The 17,205-nt window shown below is 45.9% G+C and overlaps 1 protein-coding gene across 1 annotated transcript; it reads left to right on the top strand.

The window, feature by feature from the left end:
* Nucleotides 1–14,899: 14,899 nt before the first annotated feature.
* On the top strand, nucleotides 14,900–16,481 carry LOC119297401 (pentatricopeptide repeat-containing protein At2g36730-like). The gene has a single exon (XM_037575204.1). It carries the CDS (start codon nucleotides 14,964–14,966, stop codon nucleotides 16,458–16,460), a length of 1,497 nt encoding a protein of 498 aa, XP_037431101.1. The 5' UTR covers nucleotides 14,900–14,963; the 3' UTR covers nucleotides 16,461–16,481.
* Nucleotides 16,482–17,205: the final 724 nt, after the last annotated feature.

The raw sequence follows: 17,205 nt of genomic DNA, 5'->3' as shown, positions 1-17,205 counted from the left end.
AAGAAACTGGGCCTTCTGACCAAGATGCAGACGAGATGGATTATGAGGGTGAACAAGAGTACCTCGACTATTTGACTGCTAAGCAAGGTTTGCAGGTCGGCCTCGATGATGGTACTGACGCCGACATCGACACCGACGGTGCCGGCACTGATGGCGGCGCCGAGACCGGCGGGGAAGGTACCGGTGCCGATGCCGCTACCGAAAAGAGGAAGCATAAGAAGCAGAGGATACAAAAACCTAACAAACTAGGGATTGGACGACTTGTGATCACAAAGATGGCACCTGGCAAGTTTGAGCCATTAGAGCCGGAAGAACCTCGCAAGTGCTATGGGAACCAATTAGGATGCATCCTACGGGAATGTGCGAGCATCAACGACAATGACTTAAGGAGTAAAGAATATTTGATGCAGTTGCTCCTAACGAAGTTGCACAAGAGATTCAAGTTCCCCGACCAGGATGATAACATAGAACAACCATGGGATGATCCGAAGATGAAAAAGATTAACAATCATGCCATGGGCATGTTTAGCAATGATTTGGCCTCCTGGAAAGGGAGGGTCAAACGAGCTATTGAGGCTAAGGAACCCCTCTCCAAGATTCTGGAGGAAAATCCGACACTTACGGAAGAGGAGTTCGAAAAGTTTAAGGACACTTGCGCTACCGAGGCAGCCAAGGCTAAGGCTACGAAATTCAAGAGCCTTCAGCAAAGGAACACGGGGAAGCATCGCCTCGGAAGCCGTGGCTACCTCGGTAGAAGGCCCATATGGGATAAGGAGGACGCGGAACATGAAGCCGCGGGTCTCCCAGACCCCTTCGCGAAGTTCACCAACCCCTTGGAGCGTGACTTCATCAGGGCCTGCTACAAGTGGGACAAGGAGAAAAAGGTTTTTACATGGACCAGATCACGAGGAAATTGATTAGACTACTGGAGAAGCATCACCAGCTTGCAGTTGAAAGCCCTACTTCTCCGACGAGGCCCAAGTGGGACACCCCTCTCAACCGGGCCTTGAACGAACTTAAGGGACTCCCTTTGGGCCAGCGGCCGCAATATGGTCGTGTGCACGGCACTGGAGACGGCGCCACGTGAAAGGTGTTTTACAACGAGTGCTCGGAGGCCAAGAAGCAGAAAAAGAAGTTTAGTCAGGCGGACATCAACGCAAAGATGAAGCTTGTGGTCAAGAAAAAAGCAGCTGAGGACGCGGAAAAAACAGCTGAGGAGAAAAATGAGTGGCTACAGCAGGCAGTCAATGCAGCTGTAACTGCCTGCAGAAATGATTTTGCTACTAACTTGGTTCCAGCTATCATCAACTGGACGAAGGAAAATCCAGACAAGACGATACATGATTTCCTGATGCCTAGTTTCGTCAGGAGCAACTCCATGAACAACAACAACACCGCACCATCACTTGCTCACGCAACCGGGCCTCCTCTCGCGGTCACTCCCGCTCATAGCAGCCCGTCCTCAGTCTCTGGCGCGCTAGGTGGGCCTTCGTCTTTGGCTGAGCTCGACGCCGTCACGGTAATTACATGTCACACCAACACACACACACACACACACACACACACACACACACACACATATATATATATATATAGAATATTCCATTTTCGTTGCCTTTCGGATGTTTTACACCACAGACATATGTGTTTGCAGAGCGAAGAAACCCCGTGCACCATACTCTACTTGATCAAAGGCCAGAAGGTGGACGTGGGAAAGGGGATGATAATGAACCCCATGCAACCCACGTTCCACAACCAGCCGATCCCCACAGGGCACTTCAGGGTTAACTTGTCCAGTGTGAAATCGGGGCACGAGCATTTGCCTCCTCCGGTATATCCCATGGGAGAGGACGACGAGACCCTGCCACGGATTGGAAACAAGAAGGGTTGGGTGCTGCTATGGCCGAAGAATCTTATTCGTCTGGAGCCGGCCAAGAGCACACCAATAACCACACATCAATAAGCATGTGTGGAGACCACCACCCCGCCTACGCAATTACTAGCTCCTGTAGTGCCGAGTGAGAGCGGTGGACGACGTGATGAAGGGGGTGCAATAGTACGGCTGATGTAATCAGTCATGTAGAGCAGATGGATGATGAGACAAAGGTCGACCCTATGGGTTTCCTCAATACAAACGCGTATGAATGTGACATAGATCTGATGAGTCAACCATATGACGAATCAGGCTATCAGCATGCTAATGAGGATATTGATGTTGGGGAACGTGGTAATTTCAAAAAAAAAATCCTTCGCACACGCAAGATCATGGTGATGCATAGCAACGAGAGGGGAGAGTGTGATCTACGTACCCTTGTAGACCGACAGCGGAAGCGTTAGCACAACGCGGTTGATGTAGTCGTACGTCTTCACGGCCCGACCGATCAAGCACCGAAACTACGGCACCTCCGAGTTCTAGCACACGTTCAGCTCAATGACGATCCCCGGACTCCAATCCAGCAAAGTGTCGGGGAAGAGTTCCGTCAGCATGATGGCGTGGTGACGATCTTGATGTACTACCGTCGCAGGGCTTCGCCTAAGCACCGCTACATTATTATCGAGTACTATGGTGGAAGGGGGCACCGCACACGGTTAAGAATATGATCACACGGATCAACTTGTGTGTCTAGGGGTACCCCTTGCCTCCGTATATAAAGGATCAAAGGGGGGGTGCGGCCGGCCAGGAGGAGGGCGCGCCAGGAGGAGTCCTACTCCCACCGGGAGTAGGATTCCCCCCTTTCCTAGTTGGAATAGGATTCGGGAGGGGGGAAAGAGGAGAGAGAGAAGGAAGGGGGGGCGCCACCCCCCTCTCCTTATCCTATTCGTACTAGGGGGGAAGGGCGCGCGGCCCAGCCTTGACCACCTCTCATCTCTTCCACTAAAGCCCACTAAGGCCCATATACCTCCCGGGGGGTTCCGGTAACCTCCCGGTACTCCGGTAAAATCCCGATTTCACCTGGAACACTTCCGATATACAAATATAGGCTTCCAATATATCAATCTTTATGTCTCGACCATTTCGAGACTCCTCGTCATGTCCGTGATCACATCCGGGACTCTGAACAAACTTCGGTACATCAAAATGCATAAACTCATAATATAACTGTCATCGAAACCTTAAGCGTGCGGACCCTACGGGTTCGAGAACAATGTAGACATGACCGAGACATGTCTCCGGTCAATAACCAATAGCGGAACCTGGATGCTCATATTGGCTCCTACATATTCTACGAAGATCTTTTATCGGTCAGACCGCATAACAACATACGTTGTTCCCTTTGTCATCGGTATGTTACTTGCCCGAGATTCGATCGTCGGTATCTCAATACCTAGTTCAATCTCGTTACCGGCAAGTCTCTTTACTCGTTCCGTAATACATCATCTCACAACTAACTCATTAGTTGCAATGCTTGCAAGGCTTATGTGATGTGCATTACCGAGAGGGCCCAGAGATACCTCTCCGACAATCGGAGTGACAAATCCTAATCTCGAAATACGCCAACCCAACATGTACCTTTGGAGACACCTGTAGAGCTCCTTTATAATCATCCAGTTACGTTGTGACGTTTGGTAGCACACAAAGTGTTCCTCCGGCAAACGAGAGTTGCATAATCTCATAGTCATAGGAACATGTATAAGTCATGAAGAAAGCAATAGCAACATACTAAACGATCGGGTGCTAAGCTAATGGAATGGGTCATGTCAATCACATCATTCTCCTAATGATGTGATCTCGTTAATCAAATAACAACTCTTTTGTTTATGGTTAGGAAACATAACCATCTTCGATTAACGAGCTAGTCAAGTAGAGGCATACTAGTGACACTCTATTTGTCTATGTATTCACACATGTATTATGTTTCCGGTTAATACAATTCTAGCATGAATAATAAACATTTATCATGATATAAGGAAATAAATAATAACTTTATTATTGCCTCTAGGGCATATTTCCTTCAGTCTCCCACTTGCACTAGAGTCAATAATCTAGTTCACATCGCCATGTGATTCAACACTAAGAGTTCACATCACCATGTGATTAACACCCATAGTTCACATCATCATGTGACCTATACCCAAAGGGTTTACTAGAGTCAATAATATAGTTCACATCATTTATGTGATTAACACCCAAAGAGTACTAAGGTGTGATCATGTTTTGCTTGTAAGATAATTTTAGTCAACGGGTCTGTCACATACAGATCCGTAAGTATTTTGCGAATTCTATGTCTACAATGCTCTGCACGGAGCTACTCTAGCTAATTGCTCCCACTTTCAATATGTATCTAGATCGAGACTTAGAGTCATCCAGATCTGTGTCAAAACTTGCATCGACGTAACTTTTTACGACGAACCTTTTGTCACCTCCATAATCGAGAAATATTTCCTTATTCCACTAAGGATAATTTTGACCAATGTCCAGTGATCTACTCTTAGATCACTATTGTACTCCCTTGCTTAACACAGTGTAGGGTATACAATAGATCTGATACACAGCATGGCATACTTTATAGAACCTATGGCTGAGGCATAGGGAATGACTTTCATTCTCTTTCTATCTTCTGCCGTGGTCGGGCTTTGAGTCTTACTCAATTTCACACCTTGTAACACAGCCAAGAACTCTTTCTTTGACTGTTCCATTTTTGAACTACTTCAAAATATTGTCAAGGTATGTACTCATTGAAAAAACTTATCAAGCGTCTTGATCTATCTCTATAGATCTTGATGCTTAATATGTAAGCAGCTTCACCGAGGTCTTTCTTTGAAAAACTTCTTTGAAAACACTCCTTTATGCTTTGCAGAATAATTCTACATTATTTCCGATCAACAATATGTCATTCACATATACTTATCAGAAATGTTATAGTGCTCCCACTCACTTTCTTGTAAATACAGGCTTCACCACAAGTCTGTATAAAACTATATGCTTTGATCATCTCATCAAAGCGCATATTCCAACTCCGAGATGCTTGCACCAGTCCATAGATGGATCGCTGGAGCTTGCACATTTTGTTAGCACCTTTAGGATTGACAAAACCTTCTGGTTGTATCATATACAACTCTTCTTTAATAAATCCATTAAGGAATGCAGTTTTGTTTATCCATTTGCCGGATTTCATAAAATGCAGCAATTGCTAACATGATTCGGACAGATTTAAGCATGGATACGAGTGAGAAACTCTCATCGTAGTCAACACCTTGAACTTGTCGAAAACCTTTTTGCGACAATTCTAGCTTTGTAGATAGTAACACTACTATCAGCGTCTGTCTTCCTCTTGAAGATCTATTTAATCTCAATGGCTCACCGATCATTGGGCAAGTCAATCAAAGTCCATACTTTGTTCTCATACATGGATCTCATCTCAGATTTCATGGCCTCAAGCCATTTCGCGGAATCTGGGCTCATCATCGCTTCCTCATAGTTCGTAGGCTCATCATGGTCAAGTAACATGACCTCCAGAACTGGATTACCGTACCACTCTGGTGCGGATCTCACTCTGGTTTACCTACGAGGTTCGGTAGTAACTTGATCTAAAGTTATATGATCATCATCATTAGCTTCCTCACTAATCGGTCTAGTAGTCACAGGAACAGATTTCTGTGATGAACTACTTTCCAATAAGGGAGTAGGTACAGTTACCTCATCAAGTTCTACTTTCCTCCCACTCACTTCTTTCGAGAGAAACTCCTTCTCTAGAAAGGATCCATTCTCAGCAATGAATAATTTGCCTTCGGATCTGTGATAGAAGGTGTACCCAACAGTCTCCTTTGGGTATCCTATGAAGACATATTTCTCCGATTTGGGTTTGAGCTTATCAGGATGAAACTTTTTCATATAAGCATCACAACCCCAAACTTTAAGAAACGTCAACTTTGGTTTCTTGCCAAACCACAATTCAGATTGTGTCGTCTCAACGGACTTAGATGGTGCCCTTTTAAACGTGAATGTAGTTGTCTTTAATGCATAACCCCAAAACGACAGTGGTAGATCGGTAAGAGACATCATAGATCGCACCATATCTAATAAAGTATGGTTATGATGTTCGGACACACCATTATGCTGTGGTGTTCCAGGTGGCGTAGTAGTGAAACTATTTCACATTGTTTTAACTGAAGGCCAAACTCGTAACTCAAATATTTTACCTCTGCGATCATATCGTAGAAACTTTTATTTTCTTATTACGATGATTCTCCACTTCACTCTGAAATTCTTTGAACTTTTCAAATATTTCAGACTTGTGTTTCATTAAGTAGATATACCCATATCTGCTCAAATCATCTGTGAAGATCAGAAAATAATGATACCTGTCGCGAGCCTCAATATTCATCGGACCACATACATCAGTAGGTATGATTTCCAACAAATCTATTGCTCACTCCATTGTTCCGGAGAACGGAGTCTTAGTCATCTTGCCCATGAGGCATGGTTCGCAAGCATCAACTGATTCATAATCAAGTGATTCCAAAAGCCCATCTGCATGGATTTTCTTCATGCGCTTTACACCAATATGACCTAAAAGGCAGTGCCACAAATAAGTTGCACTATCATTATTAACTTTGCATATTTTGGTTTCAATATTATGATTATGTGTATCACCACGATCGAGATCCAACGAACTATTTTCATTGGGTGTGTAACCATATAAGGTTTTATTCATGTAAACAGAACAACAATTTATTCTCTTACTTAAATGAATAACCATATTGCAATAAACATGATCAAATCATATTCATGCTCAACGCAAACACCAAATAACACTTATTCAGGTTCAACACTAATCCCGAAAGTATAGGGAGTGTGCGATGATGATCATATCAATCTTGGAACTACTTCCAGCACACATCGTCACTTCACCCTTAACTAGTCTCTGTTTATTCTGCAACTCCCGTTTCAAGTTACTAATCTTAGCAACTGAACTAGTATCAAATACTGAGGGGTTGCTATAAACACTAGTAAAGTACACATCAATAACATGTATATCAAATATACTTATGTTCACTTTGCCATCCTTCTTATCTGCCAATCACTTGGGGTAGTTCCGCTTCCAGTGACCAGTCCCTTTGCAGTAGAAACACTTAGTCTCAGGCTTAGGACCAGACTTGGGCTTCTTCACTTGAGCAACAACTTGCTTGTTGTTCTTCTTGAAGTTCCCCTTCTTCCCTCTGCCCTTTTCTTGAAACTAGTGGTCTTGTCTACCATCAACACTTGATGTTTTTCTCGATTTCTACCTTCGTCAATTTCCGCATTACGAAGAGCTTGGGAATCGTTTCCGTTATCCCTTGCATACCATAGTTCATCACGAAGTTCTACTAACTTGGTGATGGTGACTAGAGAATTCTGTCAATCACAATCTTATCTGAAAGATTAACTCCCACTTGATTCAAGCGATTGTAGTACTCAGACAATCTGAGCACATGCCACTAGTTGAGCGATTCTCCTCCATCTTTTAGCTATAGAACTTGTTGGAGACTTCATATCTCTCAACTCGGGTATTTGCTTGAAATATTAACTTCAACTCCTGGAACATCTCATATGCTCCATGACATTCAATACGTTTTTGAAGTCCCGATTCTAAGCCATTAAGCATGGTGCACTAAACTATCAAGTAGTCATCACATTGAGCTAGCCAAACGTTCATAACGTCTGCATCTGCTCCTGCAATAGGTCCGTCACCTAGCGGTGCATCAAGGACATAATTCTTCTGTGCAGCAATGAGGATAAACCTCAGATCACGGATCCAATCCGCATCATTGCTACTAACATCTTTCAACACAATTTTCTCTAGGAACATATCAAAATAAACATATGAAAACAACAACGCGAGCTATTGATCTACAACATAGATATGCTAATACTACCAGGACTAAGTTCAAGATAAATTAAAGTTCAATTAATCATATTACTTAAGAACTCCCACTTAGATAGACATCCCTCTAATCCTCTAAGTGATTACGTGATCCAAATCAACTAAACCATGTCCGATCATCATGTGAGATGGAGTAGCTTCATTGGTGAACATCACTATGTTGATCATATCTACTATATGATTCACGCTCGACCTTTCGGTCTCCGTGTTCCGAGGCCATATCGGTATATGCTTGACTCGTCAAGTATAACATGATTATTCCGCGTGCGCAACTGTTTTGCACCCGTTGTATTTGAACGTAGAGCCTATCACACCCGATCATCACGTGGTGTCTCAGCACGAAGAACTTTCGCAACGGTGCATACTCAGGGAGAACACTTCTTGATAATTAGTGAGAGATCATCTTATAATGCTACCATCAATCAAAGCAAGATAAGATGCATAAAAGATAAACATCACATGCAATCAATATAAGTGATATGATATGGCCATCATCATCTCGTGCTTGTGATCTCCATCTTCGAAGCACCGTCGTGATCACCATCGTCACCGGTGCGACACCTTGATCTCCATCGTAGCATCGTTGTCGTCTCGCCAATCTTATGCTTCCACGACTATTGCTACCGCTTAGTGATAAAGTAAAGCATTACAGCGCGATTGCATTGCATACAATAAAGCGACAACCATATGGCTCCCGCCAGTTGCCGATAACTCGGTTACAAAACATGATCATCTCATACAATAAAATTTAGCATCATGTCTTGACCATATCACATCACAACATGCCCTGCAAAAACAAGTTAGACGTCCTCTACTTTGTTGTTGCAAGTTTTACGTGGCTGCTACGGGCTTAAGCAAGAACCAATCTTACCTACGCATCAAAACCACAACGATAGTTTGTCAAGTTGGTACTGTTTTAACCTTCGCAAGGACCGGGCGTAGCCACACTTGGTTCAACTAAAGTTGGAGAAACTGTCACCCGCTAGCCACCTTTGTGCAAAGCACATCGGGAGAACCGGTCTCGCGTAAGCGTACGCGTAATGTCGGTCCGGGCCACTTCGTCCAACAATACCGCCGAACCAAAGTATGACATGCTAGTAAGCAGTATGACTTATATCGCCCACAACTCACTTGTGTTCTACTCGTGCATATAACATCCACACATAAAACCTAGGCTCGGATGCCACTGTTAGGGAACGTGGTAATTTCAAAAAAATTCCTACGCACAAGCAAGATCATGGTGATGCATAGCAACGAGAGGGGAGAGTGTGATCTACGTACCCTTGTAGACCGACAGCGGAAGCGTTAGCACAACACGGTTGATGTAGTCGTACGTCTTCACGGCCCGACCGATCAAGCACCGAAACTACGACACCTCTGAGTTCTAGCACACGTTCAGCTCGATGACGATCCCCGGACTCCGATCCAACAAAGTGTCGGGGAAGAGTTCCGTCAGCACGACGGCATGGTGACGATCTTGATGTACTACCATCGCAGGGCTTCGCCTAAGCACCGGTACAATATTATCGAGTACTATGGTGGAAGGGGGCACCGCACACGGTTAAGAATATGATCACACGGATCAACTTGTGTGTCTAGGGGTGCCCCTTGCCTCCGTATATAAAGGATCAAAGGGGGGGTGCGGTCGGCCAGGAGGAGGGTGCGCCAGGAGGAGTCCTACTCCCACCGGGAGTAGGATTCCCCCCCTTTCCTAGTTGGAATAGGATTCGGGAGGGGGGAAAGAGGAGAGAGAGAAGGAAGGGGGCGCCGCCCCCCTCTCCTTGTCCTATTCGGACTAGGGGGGAGGGTGCACGGCCCAGCCCTGGCCACCTCTCCTATCTTCCACTAAAGCCTACTAAGGCCCATATACCTCCCGGGGGGTTCCGGTAACCTCCCGGTACTCTCGTAAAATCCCGATTTCACCCGGAACACTTCCGATATCCAAATATAGGCTTCCAATATATTAATCTTTATGTCTCGACCATTTCGAGACTCCTCGCCATGTCCGTGATCACATCCGGGACTCCGAACAAACTTCGGTACATCAAAATGCATAAACTCATAATATAACTGTCATCGAAACCTTAAGCGTGCGGACCCTACGGGTTCGAGAACAATGTAGACATGACCGAGACATGTCTCCGGTCAATAAACAATAGCGGAACCTGGATGCTCATATTGGCTCCTACATATTCTACGAAGATCTTTTATCGGTCAGACCGCATAACAACATACGTTGTTCCCTTTGTCATCGGTATGTTACTTGCCCGAGATTCGATCGTCGGTATCTCAATACCTAGTTCAATCTCGTTACCGGCAAGTCTCTTTACTCGTTCCGTAATACATCATCTCACAACTAACTCATTAGTTGCAATGCTTGCAAGGCTTATGTGATGTGCATTACCGAGAGGGCCCAGAGATACCTCTCCGACAATCGGAGTGACAAATCCTAATCTCGAAATACGCCAACCCAACATGTACCTTTGGAGACACCTGTAGAGCTCCTTTATAATCATCCAGTTACGTTGTGACGTTTGGTAGCACACAAAGTGTTCCTCCGGCAAACGGGAGTTGCATAATCTCGTAGTCATAGGAATATGTATAAGTCATGAAGAAAGCAATAGCAACATACTAAACGATCGGGTGCTAAGCTAATGGAATGGGTCGTGTCAATCACATCATTCTCCTAATGATGTGATCCCGTTAATCAAATAACAGCTCTTTTGTTTATGGTTAGGAAACATAACCATCTTCGATTAACGAGCTAGTCAAGTAGAGGCATACTAGTGACACTCTGTTTGTCTATGTATTCACACATGTATTATGTTTCCGGTTAATACAATTCTAGCATGAATAATAAACATTTATCATGATATAAGGAAATAAATAATAACTTTATTATTGCCTCTAGGGCATATTTCCTTCAATTGATGATATGCCCGGGCAGGAAGGTCGTTGGAAGGATTGCAAAAAGTCTCTCTTCATGAATTCCTCACAGGACACGCCTGAAGATGTCGCCTCAACACAGGCTCAACTATCCGGGGGTCGTACAGTGCTTAGCCCGGGAACCCTGGGGCAGGGGTTAAGGAAGGGTTTGGAAGGTGTGCCCAAGAAAAAGGAGAGGAAGAGATCGGGGAAGATAACTGCCTCCAAACAAGCCAGAGCACAAAGCAGCCAGACGATGCACTTTGAAGAGCGTGTACCCGTGAAAGGTGCGGCCATGTTCCATCTCACGAGCGAGCCGATGCTACCGCCGAAACCGCTGGAGGCACTGTCAGGGGATCTCAGGAGACTGCACGGCCATGTGCTGTCGACTGAGAAAAGCCTACTAGCCTCAAAGGATCCAGGATATCCGACATATGCAGCTCGTGTGCCTGAGGGGAAGTGCTACGTCGACACACGGCCCGCGGAGGTGTTCTTCCTGCGGTTTGACCATATCTTTGAGATGTTTCTGACAAGGCGGCTCGATTTTACAATCGTCTGCCTTTTTGCGCTACATATGAGCTTCGTCATGAAGAGTGAAGAAGTCTCGCAAATCCGTGTGGCGGATTCGTACTACATGCACGAGTCTTTCTTGAGTCTCGGCGACTTTGAGCGTGAAACTGCTAGGGAGTACCTCCAAAACTTCATGGTACAGAATAAGGACCGGGAAATTGTTCTCGTGCCTTATCATCCAAAGTCAGTTCCGGACAACCCTTTCGTACATTTCAATCATTCCTTCTCTCTCATATGGGGAATAATTTGAGGTGTCTTTTCCCCGCAGCAACGGGCGTGCCGTCCTTATCGTTCTTTACCCGCAAGTCTCCCACGCCGTGTATTTTGACCCTTCCAGAGACTATGAGAAAAAAGACTACACCCACATAATGAATATTCTAGATGATGCTCTCCAAGGCTTCAGCATTAGAGGTGGCCACATGCAGATCAGGAAACAAAGGAACAAGAAAATGGGTTTCGCGCATAAAACTAACTTCTCCTGCATCCATGTCCCAAAACCAAGTAAGAAGGATGGATTCTACATCGTCCATCTCATGATTCAGTTCAACACGGATCACCAAAAGCTTCGCATGAAAAGCAGAAATGATGATCATATCCACAAGTGGCTAGAATCTCATGGAGAAGCGGATTATAAACTTAGAGATGACTTCTTTCGCATCCAAAGCGACATTGCGACGATCATCATGAAAGAAGTCGTCGATGAGAAGGGGATGTTCCACCACGGCCCTATATCGCGAGCTAACGTCCAAACTCGCATAGGCATGCAACGTCTAGACCTCACGACGTTCAAGAAGCTAGGGTCCATCCTCGATGATATGGAAGGATGGAACTTCTAGTGATTTTATGATGCCGATGATGATGATATGTGTCGGTTGAACTTGTATACTTTTTGTAGCGATGAAACTTTGTGATGTCCACGGTCCCTGCCGAACTTGCGTAACGCTACTTTGTTAGTTTGCGTACGATGACCTGCGTACCTCTAGTTAATTAATTTGCGTATTGTATGTTGCATCTAGTTGCTAACCCTTTCTTTTTCGGTGTTGCTCTAGTATATTTTGTTGCATATATATGATTGTACATCCTCTTCATGAACATGCATCTCTAACAGGTACCTAGTTTCTTGATGGAGAGATGGAAGTGCTATGTCGTGTACAAAGGGAAGGTTCAGGGGTGTACAACGAGTGGCATGAGTGTCAGGCGCAAGTGAATGGGTTCTCGGGCGCCAGCCATAAAGGCTTCAAAAGCAGACAAGAAGGAGAAGCTAGTTACTTGAGGTTCACGCTAGCGCGAGAGAGGACTCGTAACCGCCACCTCATGTACTGCATAGTTCCGCTCTCACTCATAGTGATAGCTCTTCTCGCGTATACCTTTGTTTAGATGGATGACGTTGTAGTTGCAAGTATTCGAGACTTGCATGTATCGCTATTTTCGAGATGATGACAAGATACCACTTTGTATTGGATGATGATTATGATGAGACTATTTGTATGTATATGCTATGATTACATTTGTGGTCTCACATGCATTTGTATGTATTAAAGATTCTTCTATAAAGCCTGTTCAAATACAAAACAAATATGCCAAAAAAACAAAAAACTATTAAAATTAGCAGTAGCGAGTGGAGAAAAGTTAGCAGCAGCGCGGTAGTAGCAGTAGCGCGCACAGGAGAAGCGCGCTATAGCTATTAGCAGTAGCGAGTTTCCATTAAGCGCGCTGCTGCTACACTTGTGTAGCAGTAGCACTGGTGAGCACGTGCTACTGCTACGTGTTAGCTGTAGCGCCTTATTAGTAGCGCCGGTCCCCGCGCTACTGATACACCTAAAACCTACGCTGCTGCTAGCCTTTTCCCTAATAGTGCAACCATCGCTCTTTCTCCCCTTTATTTGTGCGGTAATTAGCGTCCAACAATAACGACACTCATGGCCTGGAGGAGCAGCCGACGAGGTAGGCCACCACGACTAGCAACGGTGCTGGACAGGGACGACTGTCGTCTTCAGAACTTGCTCGCCTTCGTCAACATGCCATGGTCCACAAGGTATGCAGTATGATTCCCAGTACCTCCTTCCTCTTCGTCTGACATCCTTTCTTTGGCAACCTGATTAAAATTCAATATCGCTCACTTCGGGGCTAAACAAGTAGGAGAATATACAAGGATTTTATCTCAGCGTATAAGGTTTCAATCTGAAAGCCTCATGCTTCACTGCTTGAGTACCATGTCCGCGCTTGTGGATTAACAGCCTCTGACAGTTTATACATGGCATGCTTTATGCTTTCTCTGTTTGACAGTGCAATGTATATTAGTTTTTTTTCAAAAGTCCATGTTTGACTAAGTTTCTAGAATAAACTATCAATATCAAAAGTACTAAATAAATAAAATTTTAAGGTACATGTGGATCTTCACTTTTCAAAACAAAGTATGTACTATATTTTAGAGGAGGGAGTATTAATTAGCATATGGTTCCAAGCGTAAGGAGTATGGTCTCTAACCGAACTTAATTGGAACTAAACAAGAAAGCAAGATGATAACTAAGTTTTTTGTGAAAATTATTTGGTTAATTGTCACCGGGATGCTTATGTACATAGATCAATCACTTGTACTATTATCTTTTGATCCTCCCATTTCTGTCTCTTCCTCTTAGAGGTCGCTATAAACATGCTTCATTCCCTTTTCTGTTTAGTCAGTGCAAAGCATTGCTTTTATTTCAGATATGTTCTTTCTATTTTGATTCTAATACACATATGAATAATCAATATGGAAAACTAGAAGCCATATACTTTGATGCAGTGCCGCAACTTCCAAGTATTTCTCACTTCCACCACCCTTTTACCGTTATTGCTTCATGAATTAGCAATCAAACAAATAAAGGTTAGAAAAGTAAAACTGCGCAGCAAGGCGCGCTTATGGTTCTAGTACACGGTGAAGGCTAGGGGTTTACAAAGAGAGATCACTGGTGTCATAATCTTGGGACCAAGATGATCTGAGCCCGACAGCAGGCTTGCTCCCACCCACCGGCGACCACCGCGTCTGCCTATTCCTGCACGAGGACGCGATGCCCCCAGAGTTAGTCGTGACCGCTTCGTTTCTGTTCCTCGACTTGCCAGCCGACCTCGTTGGCATGGACATCGCCGCCGCTGGCAGGATCTTGCTCGAGTGGCAACGAGAGTGGACCGGCAGCGGAGGTGCTCTCCTGGCGGTAATGCTACACGTACGGGCAATTACAGACAAAGATTAATTACAGGCTGAGTTGGGAAAATGTGATTGGAAAGAAGATGTGTGGGGCGGGACCACCCCAGGTAGAATAAGGGGGGGGGGGGCGAAGAGATATAAGGGAAGGGCTCCGTAATTGCCTGTAAGGAGCGCGTACGTCTAGAATTATTCCTCTCCTGGAGTGGACGAAGTGGTCGTCGGTTTGCAACAGGGGTGTAGTTGCGGTCCAACCTTCTGAAACTGTGGTCGAGTTGCAACAAAATGGAGTAGGTGGAGTTTATGGACCGACCACTGGGGCATTTCAGCCCAGCCCAGCCCAGCCCAACAAAACCAGCCGCAGTCTACCTGCGCAAACGGCGTGACGGCGTCGAGCACGAGCACGAGCACTCCATGGCATGGCCACTTCCCTGGCCGCTCTCATCGCCGGCGCCGCCACCGTGCAGCAAATACGGCAGCTCCACGCCAACCTCCTCACTTCAGGCCGCCTCCCCTCCCTCGGCCCTATCCTCCTCCGCCGCCTCATTTCCCTGCCCTCTCCCCACCTCCACCACGCGCAGCGCCTCCTCCTGTCCCTCCCCTCTCCGCCCCTCGCGCTCTTCAACCTCCTCCTCCCCCCACTCGCCTCCTCGCCCGATCCCGCCGCAGCGGCCCGCCTCTTCGTCCACCTCCGCCGCAGCGGCCTATGCCCTGACGCGCACACGCTCCCGCACGTTCTCAAGGCCCTCGCGCGCCTCGCACCGGGATCCCTTCCCCTCGTCGCCTCCACACACGCGGAGGCCGTCAAGGACGGCTTGGACTGCGCCGTCGTCTACGTACGAAACGCCCTAATGGCCGCCTACTCGGCCTGTGGCCAACCGGCGCGCGCCATGCAGGTGTTCGACGAAATGCCGCGCCGGACCGTGGTGTCCTGGAACACGGCGCTCACTGCCTGCGTGGACAACGACTGCCACGACCAGTGCGTTGGCCTGTTCTCTGCGATGGTAGAAGCCGGGTTCGAGCCTGACCAGACCACGCTCGTGTGCATGATGTCCGCCGCCGCTGAGCTTGGCAACTTGCCGCTCTGCAAGTGGGCGCATGGGCAGGTCGTCGCCCGGCGGCTGGACATGACGCTTCAGCTTGGCACGGCGGCAGTGAACATGTATGCCAAGTGTGGCTTGGTAAGTTATGCCTGGCGCTTGTTTGAGAGGATGCCAGCGTGGAATGTCTGGACCTGGAGCGCAATGATCCAGGGGTTTGCACAGAATGGATTAGCCCGGGAAGCGCTCAAGCTGTTCGAAAGGATGAAGGGTGCATCTGTTGCGCCCAATTATGTCACATTTCTCGGGCTGCTCTGCGCGTGTAGCCATGCTGGGCTGGTCGACGAGGGACGTCAGTTTTTCCATGAAATGCGGCATGTATACAGGATCGAGCCAATGATGAAACACTACAGCGCCATGGTCGATGTCCTAGGGCGTAACGGTCGCCTCCAGGAAGCTTATGATTTTGTTATGGACATGCCTCTCGAGGCTGACCCAGTTGTATGGAGGACATTGTTGGGCGCCTGCCAGATGCACAGCTCCAAGGACTGCATTGACATTGTCAGCAAGGTGCAGGAGAGATTGCTCGAGCTGGAGCCCAAGAGAAGCGGGAACTATGTGATGGTCGCAAACATCTACTGCGATGTTGGATCGTGGGACGAGGCGGCAAAGGCGAGGAGGGTGATGAGGGAAGGGGGGATGAAGAAGATGGCAGGTGAGAGCTGCATCGAGGTTGGGGGGCTGGTGCATCGCTTTATCGCTGGGGATGATTCTTGCCCAGAATATGATCGGGCTTGTAGCCTTGTCCATGAATTGAATCTCAACATGAGAAAATGTGAACTTATTGATGGGAATTCGCTTATTTATGCTGAATGATTACATAGTTTGCATTCTTTACCTGATGATACGTTTGTATATGTTGATTGTGCCACGTCTAACCATTGATGAAATGAAATTGCTTTGCGTCCAACATCTTCAGTAGAATCTCAGTATGATAATACAATCATGTGTACTTGTGTAGGATATTGGTCTGGTCATTCCATCGGAGGGTGATGGAATAGTGTAGTACGAAAATTCCTCGTATGCATAGTAATGCTCTGGATGCAACTATGCTGATAACTGAACAACCAAGTTTTATTAAATTTTCTGGAATTTTCCCTCAAAACAGAAACTTACCCAAGTTTCTTATTTCTAAACTTAAATGGACACTGTTAAGTCAAGGTAGCCAACGAACGTGCAGAAATTGTTTATCTTAATTATCGGAGACTCCACATCCCACATCAACAATCTGATCACCAACAATGACCAGAGTTGGGTAGGTTATCTATTTATCTGGATCTCCTTGGCAGCGGTACTGTTTGTGAGAAAAGAAACTATGTGGGATTTATTTTGAACCATCTTCAACGAATGTCAGTCTTGCAAATTGATTGCCGGGTAAAGAAAAAATCAGATAAGAACTCACTGAAGAAAACACATGGACAGCTTGAGATAAAAAACTGAAGGAATAAGAGAAATGTAGGTTTACAGTATCATGTCCACTTGAATTTGACATGATTGATTGATCTGAAATTTGTTTGACTGTATCGTAGGGAAAAAAAGAATTTTTCAAAGATGTCTGACT

This window comes from Triticum dicoccoides, chromosome 5A, assembly GCF_002162155.2.
Source record: "Triticum dicoccoides isolate Atlit2015 ecotype Zavitan chromosome 5A, WEW_v2.0, whole genome shotgun sequence".
Lineage (NCBI taxonomy): Eukaryota > Viridiplantae > Streptophyta > Magnoliopsida > Poales > Poaceae > Triticum > Triticum dicoccoides.
The sequence above is the reverse complement of the archived record's forward strand: the minus strand, read 5'-3'. Positions and strand labels throughout refer to the sequence as shown.